At 43.5% G+C, this 25330-nt stretch overlaps 1 protein-coding gene across 1 annotated transcript; it reads left to right on the top strand.

The window, feature by feature from the left end:
* The first annotated feature begins 5878 nt into the window (after positions 1–5878).
* RBBP5 (RB binding protein 5, histone lysine methyltransferase complex subunit) lies at positions 5879–24116 on the top strand. The gene is made up of 14 exons (XM_065403567.1): positions 5879–5920; positions 8504–8529; positions 9416–9588; positions 10389–10529; positions 11159–11321; positions 11914–12023; positions 13115–13234; positions 13671–13824; positions 13940–14011; positions 14641–14758; positions 16355–16424; positions 18397–18626; positions 19543–19620; positions 24054–24116. The coding sequence occupies exons 1-14, from the start codon at positions 5902–5904 to the stop codon at positions 24080–24082; spliced, it is 1503 nt and encodes a 500-aa protein (XP_065259639.1). The 5' UTR covers positions 5879–5901; the 3' UTR covers positions 24083–24116.
* Positions 24117–25330: the final 1214 nt, after the last annotated feature.

Here is a 25330-nt window from a genome sequence, read left to right as displayed (position 1 = left end):
GCATCCACACTTTACCTAAGGGGGAATTTCTGCATTCCACTGCAGCAGGAATACCCCAAAATCATAAGCTATCTGACTACTTTTTTTTTTCCTCTTACTTACTCATAACCTGAAAGACCACTTTTTATAAACAAGTTATTGCTTCAAATAACTCTGCTTAATAGTGGTTGTTGGGGTGTCTAACCTGGCCTTTCTTTTAGTCTTTTGGTAAGATGGGGACTTCAAACAAATGGTTCAGAGAAATTGCACATAGTATTATAGAAACACAAAATGTCATTAGCAACTATCGACTGATGTCCAAACCCACTGGAAAATTACCAGTTTGTGTTTTTAACTAAAATGCTTTCCTTGTTTTGAACTAAGTGTAAAGGCAATGACGGTTTTAAATTCTATCGACATTTTAAATAAGATTTCTTCAACTTTTTAAAGTCATTTGCTGGGTGAAAAAGTACCCAAGGGAAAACAGCTCTACCATTCTTCAGTGGGGGGTGGAGGGGTTGCTGTGTCCACATCTGATCTCTTCACTTCCTTGGGCTTTGCAGTTTGGTTGTATTAAAAATTGGAGGTCAATTGCAGGGTGTGTGTGTGGGGCAGGACAGTCCTGATACCCCTTACATGAAGGGCTCCTTCTGAAAACACACCCTTTCCACAGTGTTTCCTCTGCATTTGGTTGGGCGAGGTTGATACTTTGAAGTGCTTGGGGATAGGTGGGGGGTAGAAGGAGGGAATCTGAATGGAGAACACCTTTTGTATGTGTGAGGAAACTGATTACTTGGCAGTTTGTCCCTAGGTATAACAGCACACTCCTCCCCCCCCCCCCCCCCACTACAGGCGATGGGGCAGGCAGCGGCTTCATTTTAACAGGAAATCTAGCATGCCATGTGCAAAACCATGCAGGCATGTGAAATCATTACACCTTGCTGCTGGAATTTACTGGGTGGTACAAAGCAAGATTACAACCAGTCGCCTTTTGCCTGTTAAACAGCTTGAACAAAGGAGAGGGATAAATAACCCTGCAGTGTTACTCAACAGTCTAGTTTAACCCATCTTCTGCATGCAATAAAACTAAAATAATGCTTTTTTAAAAAGATTGCTTTTTACTTAACTACTGACGATGGCATAAAAACTGTTGTCATAGTTCCATAGACTGCAGCCTCTCCAGTAACTTGAATGGAAGTGGGCAGTAGCTATAAATCACATGCACAGAAAAACCAATCTCTTTTCAAAGCAGGATTATTACTAGGAACTTCACTGCCATGGTGTATATCTATGCCACCAATGACTTTAACAGTATTAATCCGTTTTATATCCGTTTACTTTGTCCTATGGTGGCTAGTAACTACGTTGAGAACTAGAAGAGTCTAGGTCAGTATTTTTGCAGCTATAGACATAGTTTGTGTAACAAAACAAAAAAATAAATGAATAAAATTTAAATCTATATATGCAATTCCAGAAATGTCTTGTATAGCTTCCTCCTTTGTGGCACCTTCCTGACTTTTATCCTGTGCCTTTTTAATTCTGATTGTAAGTACTTTGAAGTCTTTTAAATAATTCCCCTGGGATTGTTTTATGTATCCAGCACACATAGGCCTGCACAAGTTTTCCCACATTTAATACACAGCCACTTTCCTACACAGTTCCCCCCCCCCCCCCCCGTTTGGGCACTTAACCTGTTGCAAAGCAGATTTCACATCTTTTTTTGCTTCAAAAGTAAGAACTCTTCATTAAAGCAAAAGAAAAACAAGATGCGTAAACGATCCCATTAAAAGGCTCTACTAGGTAATGATGTAACCAAAGACAGTTGTATGTGAGTTTAATTCTAGCAGATTGAAAGGCAGTAACAAACTTGGATATTCGTTAATGTTGTGTAATTGACAGCTAGCCTTGTATAGAAATACACAGAGCCTATCATATGAAGCAGCCTTCATGGCCTGTGGATGAATAGATAGATGTACTATAAAATACTTAAACACTAGACTGTAAAATGTACCCTCGCTGTTAGGCATATAGAAAGAGCTCCATGTTATTTAACAGGAATTCTGGTGGCTTCTATTTGTATGTGGACCCAAATCAGTGGCGAGTGCCAGTAAAATAGTGTCATCATTGTCTTATTTTAAAGAAGACACTCTACAAAAGACAGAAATCCTTCAAAAGGCTCAGGCTGACTTAATGTGCATTGCAAAAATATACAAACTAATGGCACTCTTTGCCCCCCCCAAATCCACTATCCCTACCCAGCTTTCACTTCAAGCCTCTCTAAAGATGCACAGGTGGGGTTTAGACCTAAAAAGATTTTAATAGAAGCTTTGTTTATTAAGCTGCATTGTGAGGTTTACGTTCTGCCACTAATTTGGTGGCCGTACCAGGTGCTCCAGTATAATGCTTATTCTTCAGTCAGTGAGTTGGAAGCATGTAAAAATAGGATAAAACTAGTTTACCGAGCAAACGTAGTTGCAAGGTTAAGACTTAAACTTGAAAGCTGCTAGTAGCTTACTGTGCAAAGATAAGAGCCACTCATCCCTGACTGATTTACCAAGGTAGCAACTTTTCAGCTATTGCTCTGTCCAGGATGGAAGTGGCTCGATTGTTTCATACACTACATATTGTGGAATGAGATGGAAGAAAATGCTTCCTAAATGCAGTGGAAGACTGGATCATAGCGATGCTGGAGGACTCCAGCCTCAGTGTTCTGATGCTTTGCCACTGCTGTTACTCACTGTATAGTTGTCGCATGTACTGTATATCTGGATCCGTAGGACATTTCCTTGGCTGGGCAACTGCTGGTCGGTGGGTGGGAGAACCCAAACATATATCTAAACCTACTTGAGAGGGTTGCTAATTACATTAAGCAAACTCTACAGCTTGCTTGTTCCTTTTTAACTAAAAAGCAAGCTGCTCCAGTTTACGCTTTGCACATTGTTTTGAATGGTGATACTAGCCTCTTTTCCCCTCCACAGCTTCTCTTTGGAGGGGTAGAGGATATTTACATTTATATTGGTTTACACACGGTGACAAGTTCTGTAGAATTTCAGAATGGGATTGAGTAATCCCTTTGCATCCCTTGCTGAAGGAATAGCTGTTCCCTGCTGTTCTCCTTTCCTTTGTGTTCATATTGCATTCTCTGGACTTGTTGGTCCTACTTGAAGATCTAAAAGTGACTTGACTTTTTTTTTTTTTAAAAAATACTTTAATATTACAAGGTTTTCCTCTCTAGGAGAAAACAGGAGCACATCTGCATTTAAAAACTCCCTCAGGGGCTTAAGTAGCACTAACGTTAAAGGTTTTTATTTTTACTTTATGCCCTTTATTTTGGGAGCCTGTTGAACTTTGGCTGACCTGAAGTTCAGTGGTGAAAACTGTTACATTTTCGGGGTTAGGGGGAGAAATTAAGAACTGTACAGCTCCATTGTAATGTCTTTAGATTTTGTATTGCTTTTTTTATTTTAAACTTTAAAGGACTGATGTATATTACATTGTTAAAGGAAAAGGTAATGAACTTACTAAGTGTGTAGGAAAAAGTGCAATAACCAGGAAATTGACATCAAGAACAAACTAAAATTTTTCTCTTGTATTATAACTTTCTGCAATACTAATTTCCTTTCCTTACCAGGTCCATATGTGTATTTTTAAGAGACGCAACTGTGGGTTAAGAAGGCTTCATTTAGTGCCATTATCAACTGTCTGTTTTATAGATATTATATATAATTGTTAGAATGCACAGAACACACTGTGCTGTATAATAAAGGTCACATTAACGTTTTATGTTTTTGCGTTGTCTGGCTTGCTTTCCCCCTTGACGATACCCTCCCACCATATGTCTCTTCAGATAAAGTCCATAACCCAAAAGTGCCCAGGAGCATTTGCTGAACTCCAGTGAAATGCCGCAAAGCTAAAGCTAGCCCTCGGGATTGACACTGGTCTGCCTCTTATACCAATGTAAATGAATAACTACACTGATGTCGTTAGAGTTGGACCTGCATAAACCTGGTATGAAATAACTTTCCTCTTGAACTCTGCTAGGGAGAATACTTTGGAATGGATAAGTAGTGCTCTGAGCTGACGCTTTCTGCACAAGACCCTTATTTTGGTCATACTCCTTTTTGGTCAAATACTGTCTTATCTTCACTCTCAGTAAGCTTTCCAAATTAAGTATTGCTATTATGGCTGTAGCTTTTACTGAGCAGAGTAGCCAGAAGAAGTTTGTTCCCATCTGGTAGCTATGAGGGTTGAACTCTGTTATCTAGCTAAAACTCCTGTAATAACCCCATAGTGCTTCTCCGCAACTCAACCTTATAAGCTCTCTATCTCCCTATCTAATCATCAGCCTTGCATAAAGTGAGAGCCCAAGCAGAATGAAATGACTGACTTGGTAACCGGCAATAAATGTCTTTAATCTTACAGGTAAGTTAGTAAAACGTACCTCCTGCCTGTGTTTGATACTAGCACCATTGTCTCGTCTTAGTTTCTCTTTTTGTATGTGTGTTTGGGGGTGGGGTAAGGTATTGTCACGTAGTGAGTGGGAGATCTTGCCCCTTACTTTTACTAGTTTGTCAAGTTTCTTAACTTGCCCTTCAGAAATGGCACTCTCCCTCTTTTTAAGCAACTGGTCTGCTGGAGAGCAGACTCCTCTAGTGCAGAATCCTATAGCAACCTATCGGAGGAGTGATGTGAGAGCCACTTTACTGTATGAATGGAAGCTGCTTATCAATGTCTCTAGACTTGTGCTTCATACAGGTCCAGCTTCTCTTTCAAAGCTGGAGTTAAGTTAGTGTCACTTTATCTAACAAGAAAAAGGAGGAGTCCAGTGGCACCTTAAAGACTAACAGTCTGTGGATACAGACTAACAGGGCCTCCCCTCTGATTCTTTAACAAGCTCCATTACAGACCTTGTTAAGCAGGGGCAGAGGGCAGGGTAGTGCAGTGCTAGGCTGCTTTTACCAATGAGTGGGGTTAGCTATTTTTTTTATCATCTTAATAAAATTTTTAAATAGTGTAGTGTAGAGCGATATTGTTAATCGACTACGAGAAAGGGAACAAGAGCTTCTCCAGGCTCGTAAAATACTGTACAGCACCAGCTCTGCAGCTCTCCCTAACGCTCAGACTTTTGATTTGGGCACTGCTCTGGTTTGTGCAATAGCCCCATGGGGTGGCTGTAGGAGTGCAAGCAGCATTCAAGAGCAGAATTTGTCCTTGATTCTGTTCTCCTCCTGCACAGAGATTTAAAAATTTTATGATTAAAAAAAAGTGAACGGCACAGAGTTTAAGCATAGAAGTTTCTGGTGATCAGGGAATAACATACAGACTATCGAGGGTGCTAAATTTGGTTTAAGATCGGGTGTCATAAGGAATACATAATCTGCAATATCCCTGATTAGGGATAAAAGGTTGATGGGGTAAAGTATAGACATTTGGTAAGATTTAATGTTCAGAGAGTTAATGATTCCAGTTCATATGATCCAACGGAGAAAAGAGCTTGCCCCCACCACCTCTCGGTCCGAGCAGGGAAGAGAAGAAGCCAATTAGCATAGAGCTCCTACCACTCTCCCGCCTCCTCTGAGCTGTGCCAGAGCCCCTCCCCTGCCATCTCTCCCTCGTGTACCCGGAACCTCACTCTCGGCTGTCTGCTCCAGATAGGAACCTTTTCCCCGGCACCACTGCGGGGTGGCCGCGGCGGTGCCTGACTCCCTAGTCCGCGGTCCGGCTTGCGGGGCTGTGCTTCCCTTCCACCCCGCGCTCCAGAGCCGGCCGTGGGGAGAAGCAGTGGTCTGGGGGGGATGCCGCGAAGAGATTCGCGCGCCGGGGGCAGTTTATCAGGCAGCGCGTAGGGCAGCCCCATTCAGAGAGGAGGCCCCCGGGGTCTTTGACGGTGAGCGGCGGGGACGGAGCGAGACAGCGGCCAAGATGAACCTGGAGCTGCTCGGTGAGTGGGCGCTCGCGCTTTGCCCCCTCTGGAGTCCCATCTGCTCCCCTCCCCCGTAGGGGGCGGCTTCGGAGACGGCAGGGCGGGGCATCCTCGGTGGGGTCCCCAGGGCCGGGTCCCGCTTCTGGAAGGGGGGAGGGTCCTCCAGTGGGTGTGCGGAGTCCCGAGGGCCTGGGAGAGCTGGGGACAGAGCGGGGTGTTCCTGCAGGGAAGGGCCAGCGAGGGGGTGCGCTGGGCTGGGGACAGAGCGGGGGGTTCCTGCAGGGAAGGGCCAGCGAGGGGGTGCGCTGGGCTGGGGACAGAGCGGGGGGTTCCTGCAGGGAAAGGCCAGCGAGGGGGTGCGCTGGGCTGGGGACAGAGCGGGGGGTTCTTGCAGGGAAGGGCCAGCGAGGGGGTGCGCTGGGCTGGGGACAGAGCGGGGGGTTCCTGCAGGGAAAGGCCAGCGAGGGGGTGCGCTGGGCTGGGGATAGAGCGGGGGGTTCCTGCAGGGAAGGGCCAGCGAGGGGGTGCGCTGGGCTGGGGACAGAGCGGGGGGTTCCTACAGGGAAGGGCCAGCGAGGGGGTGCGTTGGGCTGGGGACAGAGCGGGGGAGGGGGGCGGTTCCTGCAGGGAAGGGCCAGCGAGGGGGTGCGTTGGGCTGGGGACAGAGCGGGGGGGGGGGGGCGGTTCCTGCAGGGAAGGGCCAGCGAGGGGGTGCGTTGGGCTGGGGACAGAGCGGGGGGTTCCTGCAGGGAAGGGCCAGCGAGGGGGTGCGCTGGGCTGGGGACAGAGCGGGGGGTTCTTGCAGGGAAGGGCCAGCGAGGGGGTGCGCTGGGCTGGGGACAGAGCGGGGGATTCCTGCAGGGAAGGGCCAGCGAGGGGGTGCGCTGGGCTGGGGATAGAGCGGGGGGTTCCTGCAGGGAAGGGCCAGCGAGGGGGTGCGCTGGGCTGGGGACAGAGCGGGGGGTTCTTGCAGGGAAGGGCCAGCGAGGGGGTGCGCTGGGTTGGGGACAGAGCGGGGGGGGGGGGGGGGGGTTCCTGCAGGGAAGGGCCAGTGACGGTGTGCGCTGGGCTGGGGACAGAGCACGGGGGGTGTTCCTGCAGGGAAGGGCCAGCGAGGGGGTGCGCGGGCTGGGGACAGAGCGGCGGGGGGGGGCGGTTCCTGCAGGGAAGGGCCAGTGAGGGGGTGCGCTGGGCTGGGGACAGAGCGGGGGGGGGGCGGTTCCTGCAGGGAAGGGCCAGTGACGGTGTGCGCTGGGCTGGGGACAGAGCACGGGGGGTGTTCCTGCAGGGAAGGGCCAGCGAGGGGGTGCGCGGGCTGGGGACAGAGCGGCGGGGGGGGCGGTTCCTGCAGGGAAGGGCCAGTGAGGGGGTGTGCTGGGCTGGGGATAGGGAAGGGCTGGCATGGGCTTGGCAGGGAGGAAGGGGCCCCTGCTGGGGGAGGGGGGCAAAGCCCCTTGTACTGGGGAGTCCAGGGCCCACGAGGTTCCTGGGGCGGAGCAGTCTCAGCAGAGGGCCTGGTCTTTACAGTGGGGACTCAGGTCTGGTCCCCTTTGGTGACACTGGCTGGTTTGTTAACGTCATGTGTGGCCTGTGTTGTGCTGCTGCAGTTTGTCACTCGCTTTTACATCCTTCCCTTTGCCCTGGGAACATGCAGAAACAGCATCTGGTTTGGGTCTCACCCGGAGGAGTAGGTAGCACTCCTGTGTACACAAACCTGCAGGCTGTTCCCATCCTCCCCATTGGCAGGGGTGTTAAGCAGGTTGAACTTTGTAGCTGTACTGCTCCCCAGAGTGTGGGGCTGTCATTCTTTGGACAGAAATAATTTCTCACCCCCCAACCCAAATTCAGTACTTCAGTTTTATTATTCTGAGAAATATTCCCATATTTGGAGTCTGCAGGTAGGAAAACCAGATTTTTTGAAGCAAAATCATGGGGCACCTGTTACAAAGAGATGGGGAGGCAGGAAGCTGCATGTTGGAGGGTTTTGACAAGTGTTTGGGGGCAAGAGTGCTTTTGATTCTCCTCTTTAAACCTGGTCAAGAGGCTGGGTTGACATTTAAAAAAACAGAGAATCCTAATTTTGCAGTGTAGAATGGCTCAGACTACTTATGGGGGTGGATGAGGTGTCAGACTGATGGTGGTTCTCGTGCAAACATGCTCTTGGCCAGTTTCACCAACACAGCAGTTCATTCATGTAGCCAGAGTCTGTGCAGGTTTATGAAATCTTGGGGGCAGAGAGAAGGAGGAGGGGGAAGAATCTTATTTGAAAACTGACAGCAAATTTGGGACAGGCCTCGATAGTCGGGTAAGTCTCATTACATCTGGGGTAAAACTTGAAGACCCACAATGACATATGCATGATTTATCTGTGTTAGCTTAAGGCATGATCCTGCTGTATGCAGAGTGCCCTTATTTCTTATTGATTGTACTGGGAGCTGAGCATGCTTGTAGGATCAGACCATCAGTGTAATTATAAACCTAATCTATTAGAATAATGACAGCAGCCTTGTGTCTAAATGGAAACAATGTGGGGTTGTTCAATATGAAATATGTGATTTTCATAGAATTTCATTCAAGCATGATGTTTCTGTTTTGTTGCAGAGTCCTTTGGACAGAACTATCCTGAGGTAAGTCTCTTTTTTGGGAGGTCACTCTTTCTTTAGTTTTTGTTGGATTACTGACTTGATTTTATTTATATTCACTTTTAATCTGTCCTGCATCATTTAATTGTTGTTTTTAAAAAACCAAAAGCCAAACAAATAAGTCAGCTGTTACAGGGCTATGCTTAATTGAGGCTTTAAAATAGGAAAGTCGTCATGCCTTGCAACTATATCCATCCCAAAGTTAGTTGTGCTAATGGAACCATTGTATGTGCAGGTCTTGTTTGTAAACAGTCAAGTGGAGTAGGGAAGAGATGGTTGTGTGAGTATAAATCTCTACATTGAGTATTTCGGTCTTCTTTGAGAATCAAAAAACTGTTCGTTCATGAATTGAACGTGTTACTTCTATATTATCTTCAAATCTGGCATCAGGCTATTTAACTTAGAAATCTATCAGGTTAAAATTTATGGCTCCCAGAACTCACGAAAAGTACACTCTTAGCATAGAACTTGGATTAAAAATAAAAAGTAGTCTCTGACTGTCTTACACCTCTGCTGGCTGTTTGTTTTCTTTTGTTTGCCATTTGGCTTGGAGAAGTGGAATTTTAAATATGCTACCTTTTCCCCTTCAAAATAAATTGTGAACATATTTCTGTACTTAGTGAGCTTTAGAAAATGCCCTTTTAAAAGCAATTTCACTCCTAATGACTGGGCTTAAACCTGGTTGAGTGTTCCTTCAAGATCTGGCTACTGATCATCCAATCATCTAGCTCTTGGTGTTCAATTGAAATCTCGGGTGGTAGCTCATACATTTTGCACTTAAGGTTTAAAAGTAGGTAAAGTAAAGTGGGCACAAAGCTTGAAAACAGAAGTTTGGCTTCTCACAGTCTCTTCTGCCATTGTTTATTTCCAGGAGGCCGATGGGACGCTGGACTGTATCAGTATGGCTTTGACGTGTACCTTTAACAGGTGGGGCACTCTGCTTGCAGTGGGCTGTAACGATGGCCGCATTGTCATCTGGGACTTCTTGACGAGAGGCATAGCCAAAATCATAAGTGCCCATATCCACCCTGTCTGTTCTTTATGGTAAGAAGTTATCTTATAGAGGTTGAATGTGAGTTGAAGTATTATGAAATTTCTGTACTAAACCAGAGTTTATGGCAGGCTCCTAAGGGATTATAGTACTCTGTTAATTAAAGCCTCATTCCTTACCTCCCTTCTGAATTTCCTAAGATTCTCTTTCAAGTTCAGAGATTCTCCACCCCTTTGATGTTGGATGCCACTCTTTCCTCTCCGGGTTCCTTTGCCTTATTTTGCCTCTTTTCTCAATAGCTGTGAATGGCATGCCTTTCAAATTTGATGTGTCAAGACTACTGCATCAAGAATGCACTCTAATCTAAAAGAGCTCTCTTTCTGTCAAGAGAGGTAATTGGCACTTAAAAACAAAGAATTTTAGAGGATACTTTTTCATAAAGCAACTTCATTCCAAGGTTTCACTCTATTCAGGTTTATAATCTATGTATTAGCATAATATTTCTACTTTGCTGTGAATGGAATTTGGTCAAATCTGTGCTTGCTGTGGGCCAGATACTGTGAAGTGCTGGCCATTCTCAAGACCCACTGAAGTCAACATACAAAAGCAAATAAATGACGATCTAAGCCAGTGCTTCATAGGATCTGATTCTCTAAGTGAGTTTTAAAGAAATGATATGCATAATCAGTCTGTGGAAACACAAAGATAAAAGCTACATGGAGCTGTCCAGCAGACAGTTTTATAATAGCGGCTCATAGTTCTAATAGACTATTTAAACTACTATTTTTTTTGTGAGCATAGGTTTTGTGTATTTTTTTTCCTGAAAGGTTAATATGTGTCTCTTCTCTTGCAGCTGGAGTCGAGATGGTCACAAATTGGTGAGTGCTTCAACTGATAACATCGTATCACAGTGGGATGTTCTGTCTGGAGACTGTGACCAGAGGTTTCGGTTCCCTTCACCCATCTTGAAAGTTCAGTATCACCCCCGAGACCAGTAAGTTGTATGGAAAAGATCCCTTTTTAGGAGGCTTTTATGAGCTGAATGAATGCTCTCTTCCCTATAGTTGTATAATCATGAAAACATGTTTATTAGATCTTATAAAAGGATTTTTCTAAAAACCTGACTGTTGTGTCTAGTCCACCAGATGCTCTCCCTTTAATGTGTTAGCAATGCGAACAAAATAAAAATGTTTTTGTAATGACTCTAGCTTGCTGAAAAATAGTTTTGGGAAGTGGAAGAGGGTAAACAAAAGGATGTGTGTTAACAATTTATTTACAAATTTCTTGTTGAGTTGACACACTTGATGTATAAACTTGGGAAAACATCCATAAAGAGATGTAAACAAAAAGGAAAAAATAAACACCAGATCATATTGTTTTACGATTGTTTGCAAGAATAAGTCAGGACAAGAAAACAAAGATATTAGGGTTTTTCATTTAATATCTATTGCTCATGAATGCAAGAGAGAAGCCAAGGAAACAAAAGAACGTGTATCATATTCAGCTACAATACATCCCTGCTTTTCTCAGATTCCTTCAACTTTTTCCATACTTGTAAATGTGAAAATTGGAGACTCTAGGAAAAAAAGACAAACTGCTAACTCTTCCTTTTTTCCTCTGCAGAAACAGGGTTTTGGTGTGTCCCATGAAATCTGCACCAGTGATGCTAACGCTGTCTGATTCAAAACATGTTGTTCTACCTGTGGATGATGACTCCGATCTGAATGTGGTGGCCTCTTTCGACAGGCGAGGGGAATATATCTATACAGGCAATGCCAAGGGGAAGGTGAGACCACACTGTGCTGATGCTCAGTGAGTGAAATAGTTAAAAGAATGCAATTCCTGGTCCAGGTGCCTGACCCTTCTAGGGATGAAGTCCTTTGTTTTGGTCTGTGAGACATGTTCCCTGAGAGCTTCTTGAATCATTGCTACTATAATGATGCTGACCTTCCTTGGTAAAGCACTTTGACTCTATCTTTGAGATCTATAGATAAAAAATGGTATTTAAGCACTAAGTATTACTTGTATTGCTACTGTTTTGGAGAAGATTTTTAGGGGTCTCTCTTCCTCTAGTGCACATAAACTGCATGATAAAAAGTGCTATAGATGTATAATTCTTATCAGAGGTACTCAGTAACGTATACCTGCTGATTTAAGCCTCTCACCGTGAGGTAGATATTCTCCCTATATTCCTGAGAGGCAGCATGAGGCATAGAGTGGACAAGTTCCTTGTTGCTCAAGGACACAAGAATTAGTTGCAGAAACAGGAACTAGAACCCAAGAATCCTGACTTAGTCCCCGGCACTATACCTAGATTACACAGCCTCACGTGAGTGTTAATGAAGATACTGATTATTTTCTGTTTCTTTAATCTTCAGATCTTGGTCTTAAAAACAGATACTCAGGATCTGGTTGCTTCCTTCAGAGTAACAACTGGAACCAGCAATACCACAGCTATTAAATCAATAGAATTTGCCCGGAAAGGAAGGTGAGTAGGAGAAAATTGGAGGTGAATTGAAAAGTTTTAAAATGGATGAATGGATTATAAAAACACGAACAGAACATATGTTAATCCATATAGAGACAGACATTAAAAGTAAATATGTTTCCTTACTTGTCACCTCTAGAGATTTGTTTACCTCTGCTGCAACAATCAACCCTTGAAGTGCAGCTGTGAATAACACTAGAAGGGTTCCATTCTGCTTTAGGAAAACAACAAGGAGTCCGGTGGCATCTTAAAGACTAACAGATTTATTTGGGCATAAGCTTTTGTGGGTAAAAAACCTCACTTCTTCAGATGCATGGAGTGAAAATTACAGATGCAGGCATTATATAATTATATAATTGTGTCATTATATAACATCTGTTATTTTCACTCCATGCATCTGAAGAAGTGAGGTTTTTTACTCATGAAAGCTTATGCCCAAATAAATCTGTTAGTCTTTAAGGTGCCACCGGACTCGTTGTTGTTTTTGTGGCTACAGACTAACACGGCTACCCCCTGATATTCTGCTTTAGGATTTGTGATCTTTTGGATAAAATATTCTGAGTAAAAGAGCATGAATACTTGTTGCTATGGCTCCAAAATTAGTTGTTGTGGGGGATGTGTCAACTACAAAATTCAGGGGCAATCTTAACAGCTATACACTGTCTGTTATATAAATAGAAAATATGAAGAGCTGGAAATGTGACAGAACAGGGTGTTGGTTTCACAGTTCTGGCTAGCTTTTAAAGGATAAATTTACTTTTGAATTAAAAGTGGGAGAAATAGAAGGAGATGAGATTAATACATCTCTGGCATACATTTTTTTTTCTGGTTAGTGTAGGTACATGTTATAGGAAATGTTTTGTTTATCTGGGGCCCAAACCTGCAAAGTGATGTGTGCCTTCAACTCTCATTGACTTCAAGGGGGAGTTGTGAGTGCTCCGCCTCTTCTAGATACGGACCTTTAATGTTGAATGTATAATAAAAATTATGGTATTTTACGTGTTAGTTTAGGATTTAAAAAAAACATACTTTTTTAAAGTCCTTGTTTCGATGTAATGAACTCTCTTCTAACTGCGTTCTCCCTCCCACAGCTGCTTTTTAATAAACACAGCTGACCGAATAATCAGGGTATATGATGGTCGGGAAATACTAACCTGTGGGCGAGATGGAGAGCCTGAGCCAATGCAGAAGCTTCAGGATTTAGTAAACAGGTAGGAAGCAGCAGAGAGATTGGTGGCTTGAGAGAGAAAGCTATGTGCTTTAGTGTAGCATTCACTGCTCGGTGTGTTCAGACAAAGAATGGATCTCATTCAGGGTGGCCTTTGGTGTAACAAGGCTTTTAAACACACTACAAGGCACGGGTTTCAAATGAATAAAAGAATTCAATGACCCTCTCACCCAAGAAAACCTAATAACTTTCCCGTGAAACCTTTGCTAGAATCCTGTCTTCTCCACATTGTACAGTAATGTAACAAGTTGCTTTGTTTTATGAATGGATCACTTGATGATTACCTGTTCTGTTCATTCCCTCTGAAGCGCCTGGCATTGGCCACTGTCAGAAGATGGGATACTTGGCTGAATGGACCTTTCATCTGACCCAGTATGGCCATTCTTATGTTCTTATGTTTTTAATTCCCTTGCATGCAGGACACCATGGAAGAAGTGCTGTTTCTCTGGGGATGGGGAGTACATAGTGGCAGGATCAGCACGGCAGCATGCTCTGTACATCTGGGAGAAGAGCATTGGAAACCTAGTGAAAATCCTCCATGGAACCAGAGGGGAGCTGTTGTTAGATGTAGCAGTGAGTGTGTCTCCCATAATTTTTCTGTCAGTTATAATTCTAACAATCAAACTTCCTTAATCCATTTAAAAATAAACTTTTTCTTTCTCCCCTTTTACCATCTGAATAATTCCAGTGGCATCCTGTCCGACCAATCATCGCTTCCATTTCCAGTGGTGTTGTGTCAATATGGGCTCAGAATCAAGTGGTAGGTGTTTTACAGATTAATTTCCATAGGGAATAGTAGCCAGTTAATTCTCTCTGGGCAAGTTGTATTTTGAGTATTCCGGCAGGTGATGCTCCACAGAATTTTTCTTTCCAATATGTTACTGAATTAGGTCTTGAGTGAGCAAAATCCTTAAGAGTGTGCTTAACTTTAAGCACAGCAGTGAACATTAAGGGATTATTCATTTTCTTAAAGTTAAGCCTGTACTTAAGCACCTTGCTGAATCTGGGCTTTATTGCAGAGCCTGAATTCTCACATAACGGGAGCAGTGTCCTTCTCAATTTATTATTTGCAGATAACAGATCTGAGAACATAATCACAAACAAAAATGATGAAATATAGCATTCATCCTTCTGGTTATGGGAGTCCTTATCAATGTGCAAAGATACTATGAGATTTCAAGGGATGAAGGAAATTAAAATGACCAAGGAAACTCACTTTTCCAGTGTTTAGTCTGCCATGTGACTATGAAACTCAGAGGGGCTGGTCTTGTGGCAGTGCACATGGTTTGGAGGATTTGGGGGCAGAGCCAGAGTACAATTACACAGCTGTCTCATTGCAGCTGCTGCTTGTTTGCACAAGGTAAAGTTCTCTTTGAATTTGCGGTTTAGGAAAACTGGAGTGCCTTTGCCCCTGACTTTAAAGAGTTGGATGAAAACGTAGAGTATGAAGAGAGGGAGTCAGAGTTTGACATTGAGGATGAAGATAAGAGTGAGCCAGAGCAGACAGGTAACATGTAATGCGAGTATGCTTGTAACAGAGACATGGCTGTAAGTGCCAATGTTTATTAAATAATTCTTATGTCTGGATAAATAGTAAAATAGAAATTAAAGATATGTGATTAAAAGCAGTGGTAGCGAGATGATAGATGATAAAACAAGCTAGGATTATTGGTCATAGGCAAAGCAACACGCTTCACTTATGCTTTTGTTTCCATATATTTGACATCCAACACTTCATATAAAAAATGACTTCAGCGCCTATGATTCATAAGCCATACAAAGTGAAATACCTATGCACAAACAAGATATAAGCAGTAAGCAAACATGCAGTAAGCCTCTTGAAGGGGATCACTATTATTAGTGGGAGAGGAAATGTTGAATTTCAAGCAGCAGCAACATAACTTCGCCACTTGGTGGTGCCAAAAAAAACAAAAACAAAAAAACACCCGAGTGAAAGATTGAAACCAACAAAAGGAGGTAGGATGTTTATCTAACCTACCCTTAAAAATCTTCAATGCTGGAGATTCTACAGCCTCCATAGGAAATTTATTCCAGTGCTTAACTACCCTGACAGGAATTTTTTCCTAATGTCCAACCTAAACCGCCCCTGCTGCAATTTAAGCCCATTGCTTCTTGTCCTATCCTCAGAGGTTAAGAACAACAATTTTTCTTTCTCCTTCTTGTAACCTTTTATGTACTTGAAAACTGTTATGTCCCCCCTCAGTCTTCTAGTCTCCAAACTAAAGAAACCCAATTTTTTAATCTTCTCTTATAGGTTATGTATTCTAGCCCTTTAATCATGTTTGTTGCTCTTCTCTGGATATTCTCCAATTTGTCCACATCTTTCCTGAAATGTGGCGCCCAGAACTGGATAATGTGGGTTTGTTGGAATTGAGAATGGAATCAAATTTGTTATGATTTAAAAAAGTTATTTAAATGGCAGCAAAAGGCATTTAATGGTAGTTAAGTTATTCTTATAGATATATATTAAAAAAACACCTGTTTAATCACCTGCAATCTGTAAAATAATTTTAAGTCCATTTTAAAACTTGATATAGGAAATAGTAAAAACTTGAATTATTTACTCATATAAACCTGTATTTTTAGCACTCCTTGTAAGATGTGGTTTATGACTAAATAGAACCAAATGTATTTTTTGACATACTACCTTGTAATTTAAGATCCACCTACACTAGGAAATGCTCTGCCACTTGCAATGGGCTTCCCACATTTTCTCCCTCAGAAAAAAACGGTTTGGCTGCTGGTGTAGATAAGGCCTAACCCTTTGCAACCATTACAGAAAGCATGCTAGACACCTGAACATGTCTGCTTACATGGTTTTTAGATTCCAACTTCAATCAGATTAACAAGATAGAGGTGGTATTTTAAAACATTGTTGCTGCTGGATTACCCAGACACTTAGGGAAGAGGTGAAAAATCTGATTCAGATATATTCAAGAGAAATGCTCTAGACCTTTCTGCCTAACTTTTTTGTGATTCGAGATCTTGCATGCTAGAGATTCAGGCATCAGCTAAAGCTTCCTAAGGAGATGTCTCTGTTTTCCCTTTCAGGCTATATTGCTCAATTTCTTTGTTTTTTCAGGTGCTGATGCTGCAGAGGATGAGGAAGTGGATGTAACCAGTGTAGATCCTATTGCTGCCTTCTGTAGCAGGTAATTTTTTAGAAAACTGGAAACCCAAATATGTGCCCAAGATTCTCTGTGTAATATATAAATTGCACTCATTCTATATATAGAACACATGTCTGTGTTCTTATTTCCATGTGTTGGGATTTTGCATGTGTTCCCAATAGTGCTGAGAGGAGTTACATGTCTAGAGAATAATTTACTGAGACCAGACTATATCTGAGTGTACAAAATGATTGTATTCTGCAGTCTTACATGCTGCACTAGCAAGGTATAAAACCCTAGCACTTCATGCTAAAGCTCAATCTTTAGTTGGCCTTGAGAAACAATAAGATTATAGTCCTATCCCTTTGCTTTCCCCTGTTGTTTCCCCCTATATCCCTGACAAACTTCTAAAGATGCTTCTATTTCTACCTTCTTAATTTGCCTAATCTTCAAATCTCACATCATAGCCAATGTAATTCCGGTCCAGGAAGACCTATGGAAATCCATTAGCACGGCTTCGTGTATCGTGAGGAGCACTGTGCCTCCTAGGGGTTAAATGCCTTGCCTCCACAATGCTTCGCCTTCCCTTCTCAATCTTCTTTGTTGTTGGTGTGACGAACTGGGACTGTTCTTACTGTGGTCTTTGAATGCTCACAGGGGAGTGTGGCTAGGATGGTCTGCATTGGGGGATGGGAGACTGGCCGAGGGAGAATACCTGAGCATGTAACATGAGAACCCAGGAAGGGGTTAGAGGCAGGTGACACCTTTGCCCGGGAAACTGAACAAAGGCTAGGGAGAGCGTTCAGAGCTGGCTGGTGACATGGCTGGGAGGCAGACGGGGCTCTGACCTCCCAAGGGGGCTGTGGTACCCTGGGACTAGGGTTACCATATCTATTAAATAAAAAAGAGGACCCTCCACGGGCCCTGGCCCCGCCCATTTCCCCACCCCCAGCCTCACCCCAACTCCGCCCCTTCCCCGCCCTAACTCCGCCCCCTCCTCCCTCCCACTCCCAGCCACGGGGAAAGGGCTGCCCGAGCGCTACCGGCTTCACGGTTTGCCGGGCAGCCCCCAGACCCTGCGCCCCTGGCCGGCGCTTGCGCAGCTGGAGCCCGGGAGGGGAAGCGCCCAGCCGGGGGCGCAGGGTCTGGAGGCTGCCCGGCAAACCGTGAAGCCGGTAGCGCTTGGGCTTCGGGCAGCCCCCTTGCCTCCGGACCCTGTGCCCCCAGCCGGGCACTTCCCCGCCCGGGCTCCGGCGGCGCAGGGTCCGGAGGTATGGGGGCTGCCCAAAGCCCGTAGCGCTCGGCTCTTAAACAGAGCCGAAGAGTCGGGGAGGAGCAGAGCCGCCGCGGCTGGAGGCTCTGCTCCTCCCCTGACTCTTCGGCTCTGTTTAAGAGCCGAGCTGCCCCAGCGCTACCGGCGTCGGGCAGCCCCTGTGCCTCCGGACCCTGCGCCGCCGGAGCCCGGGAGGGGAAGTGCCCGGCCGGCGGCTGGGGTCCGGAGGCAAGGGGGCTGCCTGAAGCCCATAGCGCTCGGGCAGCTCGGCTCTTAAACAGAGCCGAAGACTCGGGAGGAGCAGAGCCGCCATTTTCCCGGACATGTTCGGCTTTTTGGTAATTCCCCCCGGACGGGGGTTTGAGTGCCGAAAAGCCGGACATGTCCGGGAAAAAGAGGACATATGGTAACCCTACCTGGGACCCCAAGATGGACCTAACTGAGGAGGGGTCCTGTTGTCTGTGCCTGCAAGACCTGTCTTGGACTGTATTCCTGTCGTCTAAATAAACCTTCTGCTTTACTGGCTGGCTGAGAGTCATAGTGAATCGCAGGAAGCTGGGGGTGCAGGGCCTTGTGTCCCCCCACACTCCGTGACAGTTGGCAATACAGATTTTTATTCTCTGGTAACTGTGTAGTGTCTGTGTGTGGCTGCTTCCTGCAGAGACCATCTTACTTTAGGGACCTAGAGAAAAGTATATTAAATGTGCATGGTTTAAAACTAAAATATTTTCTCCTTTACAGCGATGAAGAACTGGAGGACTCCAAGGCATTGCTGTATTTACCTATTGCTCCTGAAGTGGAAGACCCAGAAGAAAACCCTTATGGACCCCCACCTGATGCTGTCCAGACCTCCCTAACTGATGAGGGAATAGGCTCCGAGAAGAAGAGGCAGTCGTCATCTGATGGACCTCAGCCACCAAAGAAGAAACCCAAAATGACCAACATTGAACTGCAAGGAGTGCCTAATGATGGTGAGTGAAAGTTGCCTTCATTTTAGTGCCCATTCTGCTTTGAAGATGGGTGTTTCATCTCTGCAGCATTCCCAGCTCCCACCAGTTTCAAGACCAGGTGTTACAAAATCAATCTCTAATCGTGCTAATAGTCCAAAAACCTTTATGTTGCTTTTGATAGTAGTTGTCTTTGGCCATCACTGTGAACCAAGTTCTGTTATAACTCATATTCTTTTAGGAACGAGTGAAGTCATTCTAAAACAATGATTTTTAGTGCTCTTTGTACTTCATTCATTAATCTGCTCATTTAGCCATAGTAAGATAAATTGGAAGAGCTTTGCCATTAAATAAGTCACGTCTATCTCTCCTAGCTCCCACATTGAAATAGAATTAGAGTCTAGGCCTACACCAACAGAAATGCAGCATTATATGGCGGTAGGTAAAGGTGGCGAAGCCCAAGTATATTAGCGTTCATAAATCGGACCAGGAATAGCAAAATACATTTCTTCTGTGTTTGTGCCACTGTATTTTGCCTCAGAGGGCCAACTTCTGCTAAAACTGAATTTGTCTCCTTGATAAAAAGCTGGCCTTCATCCTGTGGGAAAGCGTTCTCTCCAGCAGCATTGATTTAGCTGTTGGAGACGGTGACACTTAGGCCAACGGTGGCTGCAGTAATCATTACCATAATCCTAGTCCCTGTTTGCCCTCACTCCTCTGATTTCATACAGCCAAAGTGATTGGGGTGTTGGTCTTATTTCTTGAAATGACTACACTGATCCATCTTTTACAGATTTTAAAGAAAGTGTTTTTCTTCTTATAAATCCCATCCTCTGACATCAGAGATGTAAGGGGAGTGGTGGGTCAGGTGACTTCAATTTGCCACTCCAATGGTTATAATGCATGTGCGAGTATTTCAGGTGTATCTGTCTCTTTGCAGAAGTCCATCCGCTGCTGGGTGTGAAGGGAGATGGTAAATCCAAGAAGAAGCAAGCAGGCAGGCCTAAAGGATCAAAAGGTAAAGAGAAAGATTCTCCATTTAAACCGAAACTCTACAAAGGGGACAGAGGTGCTTTACCTCTGGAAGGAGCAGCGAAGGGTAAAGTGCAGGCGGAGCTGGGACAGCCTTTGACAGGTAAGGACCCAGCGTGAGCGTCGTTGGCTTGCTTGGTGGCCTTGCTTTGTACAGACCCTGACTTGATATAGTCTTACCACTTTATCTTCCCAAATGGCATTTGCTCACTAAGTGTTTAGCTGCTGTCAAGGATAGACAAAATTTTCCTTTCTTAAAGTGTAAATAACTTTATATTGATCACAAAACCAAAACAATGTACAAAATGAAAACACACACCCTGTTGCATATACTGCAACTAAAGAACATACAGGATTTTCCAATATAATATTAATTCAATGTTATGTCAACAGCAAAAAAGGTGGTGGTGGTTTGATTCTTTAACGTAGTGCGTGACAGCTCTTACATTCATAATAGGCTTCAGTTTGCCAGTCAGGGAAGTTGTTTCTTGAAATATGTGTTAGGAAAGAATGTAAGTGGTGGAGGATTTTGAGGTGTAAGGTATTGATTGCTCCATGCCATCATCAGTAGAGGTCGATATGCCAAAGAACCTAAAATTTGCATAAGCAAAATTGAGAGAGGGGGGGAAAACTGTTCCATAATAGCATTGCTGCAAGCAGTGGCTGCTTTCCCTTGGTTGCAGATACTTAGCAGTGCAAAGACTATTGCTGCATTTTAGAAGCTTCTTGCTGACTTGATTTTCCTGTTCCTTGTTTTGGTATATTGTACATTTTAGGGATTATCTCTGGTTCTTAATTAAGTAGTTAGCTTTCATGTAATACTGCTCACCATACAAGCCTCCCCATTCAGTGTACACACACAGATTCTGCAAGGAACTAACCATTTACCATGAAGGAATTTATAAATATTCAGTGGATTTCCACAAAAATAATTTTTTTGTTGAGGATAAAAGTATTTTCCAGTAACTTTGCTTATGAAATCTTTTATTTGCTCCACCTCTGGGCCTCTTCTGAATGAGTAGCAACCAAAACTCGTGTTTTCCTTACTGTATCAGAGTACTGTGTCTGTGTTTAAATGGCTTCTGCCAAAATATATTCCTGCCACTTTCCATTAGGTAAAAGCTTAATTTCCTATAAAGAAATGTTATGATCCTCCTTTTAGCAGATGTACAGCACTCTGATCTGGCAGGGGAAGATGAGCTCTACTTCATCCTTTATTTTTTTTAAAGGATATTTTAAAAAGGACACTGTCAAGAGAAAATTAATTTTGTTCTCATGCCTGTGTTGGAATGTCATTGAATTCAGTGGGAGTTGTATTGCTGTAAGTGAGAGCAGGATTTGCTGACTCTACATTTTTTGGTCACTTTCTGGTTCTTGTGCACTAACATTAGGTTGTATTTGGCTTACCTAAATATGGGGGTTTAGCTACTTGACAATGCCCTTTTCAGCTGAAATTGACTGAAAACAAAGGTCCGCGTTTCACACATGCTGCGGTAGCAGATTGGGAAGCTGCTCTTCTACCTGCATATTTGGAAAGGCTCAGCTAGGTACAGAAAAGCAAAATATGAATTGTGGTTTGCTGTGTTGTGCCCCATTTTCTAGATGTGTTGAAATAAGTTAAGAGTGATGCACGGAGACCCAAAGGCATGATTGATTCATACACAAAATTTTGCATATCCTTGAGCTCAGCAGCTGCTGCTATGGATTTTAGGCTGTCCAGATTTGATTTCCCCCCCCCTCCCCTTCCTCCCCACACTGCTGGTCCTATGTTACCCACCTTGCTCATTGTCCTTCCTGCTCTGCTCCTGTTATGTTGCTTGTATTGGTATCAATAAGTGCTTGTTCTTGGCATATGAGGGGATATGATATCAGAAATTTGTCTACCTTCCAGGGCAAAATCTGTCCATTGGGTGTGCAGCTTGACTGGTATTTAATCTCTTGATGTTCTGCACCCTCCAAAATGCTTGAAATTAAACTGAAGTTGTTAGCCAAAAACAAACGTGACACTATGCAAAAATTACTCCTGATGATGATGATGTTGAATGGCTTCAAATGTCGTCCTAATTTTGGCACTTTAACGTCTCTAAAATTATCCTTGATTGTCCAAGTAATTAAGCACCATATACTTGCTTTTAAAGCAAAAATATAGTGTTAAAGAGTATCTGGTTTCTGAGGATTCTAAATTATCCAGGCAGGCGTCCATTGCACATCCTGACTGCACCATCATGTCATGCTGGAGGGACAGAACCAGTTTTAAAACCAAACAAATATAAGAATGAGTGTGTGCAGAATACTGTACATTTTTTTTCTTTTACCACACTGCTAATTAACATAACTGTGTTCAGGCAGATATAAATGGAAAAGCATTGTACACGGTTCACCGTTCACCACTATTTGCAAACAAAGAGAAAAAAAAAGGGAAAAAACCACAGAAGTTGTTCAGTGCTTTTAATAAATGTACAAGGTGTCTGACCTTTGAGCTTATGTGGCAATGTAGTCTACCTGTTCCTAGGCAAATGGCATTATCATTGTTAGCAGGTCTTTTCCAGATACTATGTTTGTGCAGTCATACAGGTGTAGTTTTATGAATATGTTTGTTTGACTTGCCTGAGACATTTTTTGTAGGCAGGTCACAGCCTACATTTCCTTTGCAGCTTGCCATCAGTATTACTTCCATCTCCTCTATAATTCCCTTTAAAAGAAATTTCCCCGTATGTGTTTTGAATGCAGTAAAAGTTAAAATAGGCTCCTTCTTCCTTGTTCTTGCACATCATTATAAACTCCTGGCTATCAAAGCTAGATGGAACCATTACGGTATAGTCTGACAGCCTGTAGCACCCCGGCTATAGAATTTCACCCATTGTTATTGTTGATGTTGAGATGTGCGCACCTGTATGGCTTGTGTGAAACGGTGGCTACAGGGCCAGTGGAGGCCTCACGCTTTTTAGAGAGCCTGAAAAATGGGGGCTTCTCTTTCCTAAAGAGTAGTGGATTTAAAAAAATAATTTTTAGCCATTCCCCCACTAGCTTTAGCAATCTTAGTGGATGTTAATGGGCAGTGGAGCCTTTTATTTGTTTTTTTTTACTTTGTGCTATCAGTAAGGATTTTATTTTTTTCATTTAGTGCTAATTCAGATGTTCTTGAGCTTGCTTGGGCATTAAGCAGTTAATTAGTATTATTTTTACACAGTACTTATTTTCTATTAAGATCTATTAGTGCAGTGTTTCTCAACAATTGTTCTGTGGACCGGCGCCGGTCCCTGAGATCTCCCTGACACAGTTTAGGAAGGCAGCAAGCTGGTCCCTGATATCAAAAAGGTTGAGAGACACTGCATTAGTGCACACCCCCGTGGAGTCATATGGACTTAATGGGACTCCTCATAGATCCATGTTAGTGTATCTCAGTGTAGGATTGAGGTCAATATGAGGAGAACATACTGGTGAATCAAGTTGATGGAGTAGCCAGAGATGCCCTGCCCGGAGGAGCATACACTCTTTCAACTCCTAGAGCCCTGTTATCTCAAACAGAAATGTTCAGGCCTACCTTCTCTCCTTTCCCTTGTCCGCCCTGTATTCATGCATGCTTCGTTAGGCAACCAATCTTTTCTTGAGGGCATTAGTGTATGCCACTTGTGGATAGTCACCTTCAAACTCAGCCGGCTTCCTCTCTGCTTTAGGAATCTTGCCTGCTTATGGTCTGACCCACCATGCAGAAGCAGACACTTCGCTAGCGAAGACTGATTTTTTTTTATCATACCTCCTGCTTAAAGTCACTAATTTCTTTCAGGGCTGCTTTGTGAATTAGTCAGTCAATTGCTAAAACAGCAGTGCAATATGCATACTTCCTCCGGAAGCTGTTTGAATGCATCCTGGCAGTGCAGCAATCTCTGCAAGTCAGGTGCCTGGGTTGCTGAGCCCAGTACAGATGAAGCGCTGCCATTGTGCTGCCCAGTCTGATGGTAAATGCATTTTCTTCCATTGAAAATGAGTCCCAGTATAAACAAGCTCAATTGCCTGGGCCATTTTATAATTTAAGATTGAAACTGTGCAAAGAAAACTGTTCAAATCCAAAACCAAGTGGAACTTGTGTTTGAGTTCGGTTGTGTTTTGATCTGATTTTGGGGATTAAAGTCCGAAACTTAAACCAGGTAAGTTTGCTTAAGTTCCTGCAAAATGAGATCAGAGTTCCTCTAGTCCGTATCTGGTATTTCTGCATGTGTTTAGGATTCTGTGCGCAGACAACTTAAGTGGTGGTATAATCACCAAACCAGTGTCTGTCATGCTTCTGAAAAGTGTCGCGCTATATTGAAAATATCTGTTTTAGCCTGCTCTTCTGGCAATGTTAGCATATTTGATGACCTCCAGTTGTTTGGATTCCCTGATGATGAAATATTTTTCACCTGTCTTTGATCTCTTTAGCAGGTGGTGCAATCTCAGAACTGTTATGAAGACATTCTGCTTTCTCTTCCTCTGTTCTTTCCTATGTTGGCACCATAATGTGGAATATGGACAAGGTGCTCAGTCAGATAATGGACTGACTTTAACTTAATACAGCAACCTGATTGCTCATGGATGCAGGGAGTGACTTTTATAAGAAGTGAATTATGGAAGAGAAAATGGCCTTCATTCCTTCTCCTCAACCCTCTCTCCCACAAACAGTGTAAGATATTGACTCTCAGGACAGGAGATTTGCAAAGAAACTGAGTGGACTGTCTCCTTATAGCATTTGCTAAAGTGAAGCACCCTGCTTTCTTCAAGCTAAGAAATCATTTTCCGTTTGTTTCTTTCAAAGATTTTAGTTCTGAAACTGAAGCATGCCAAGATTTTTATTCCCAGGACCATGTATCCTCTGACTGTGTATTCCTAAGAACTTCCATTTCATTAACTCTCATTTCAGTGAATTGTTGTGTGTTTCTTTCTTCTCTGCCATTTCTACAGTACTTTACAGTGAGTTAAAAGAAAATCTGTTAATATCTTCATACACACACTCCTTTTGTACCACCACTGCTGGTTGTGTGCAAGGTCTGATGCCACGCCATCAGGCAAGGATTTCGGATTAGAAGCTGAGATAATCTCTGAAGTCTGCAAAGAATGGGCACTTTATGTAGTGGTTTGTGGAGGTGAAAGATGCCAGCTTCATGACACTGTTTGTTGGTGGAATTGGGGAGGGAGAAGATAGAATAAGTCTAGATAAAAGACCCACGAATTTGACTTTGTTGCCTTTAGGCTGAGGTATAAAAGGTTGCATTTTGCTACTTTATCTCTTTGCCTGCAGTGTTGGTTCTTTTTATATTGTCATATTGGGTGCCATCGTGTAGGCAGCTGGCTCCCTCTTTTGCTGACCTGTTCTTGCAAGTGGAGAAGAAAGAGAACCCAATCTTTATCTCAAAAGAATCTGTAGTATAAATACTCAAGCTTTTTTTCAGTTAAATATCAAAGACCTTGAATAAGAGCCAAGAAAAGCCAATCATGAAACAGTAACACAGGTTTAAGAGCCAAGGATCCTTATATATTGTTTTAAAGTGGTCAGATTTTTTTTCCCCGGTGAAAAAAGGAGAGGGGAAAGATGAAGGTTTGTGTGTGCTTTCAAAATCTCAACCTTCTTTTTTCTTCCCATGTATGCTTTAATTCCCTTGTCCCCCAGTGACCTGTATAATGCTGCCACTGTTCTTCTGTGCAAGGAGAACTAGATGGGA

This window comes from Emys orbicularis, chromosome 4, assembly GCF_028017835.1.
Source record: "Emys orbicularis isolate rEmyOrb1 chromosome 4, rEmyOrb1.hap1, whole genome shotgun sequence".
Lineage (NCBI taxonomy): Eukaryota > Metazoa > Chordata > Testudines > Emydidae > Emys > Emys orbicularis.
Note: the sequence above shows the minus strand (reverse complement) of the source record. Positions and strands in the feature narration are given on the sequence as shown.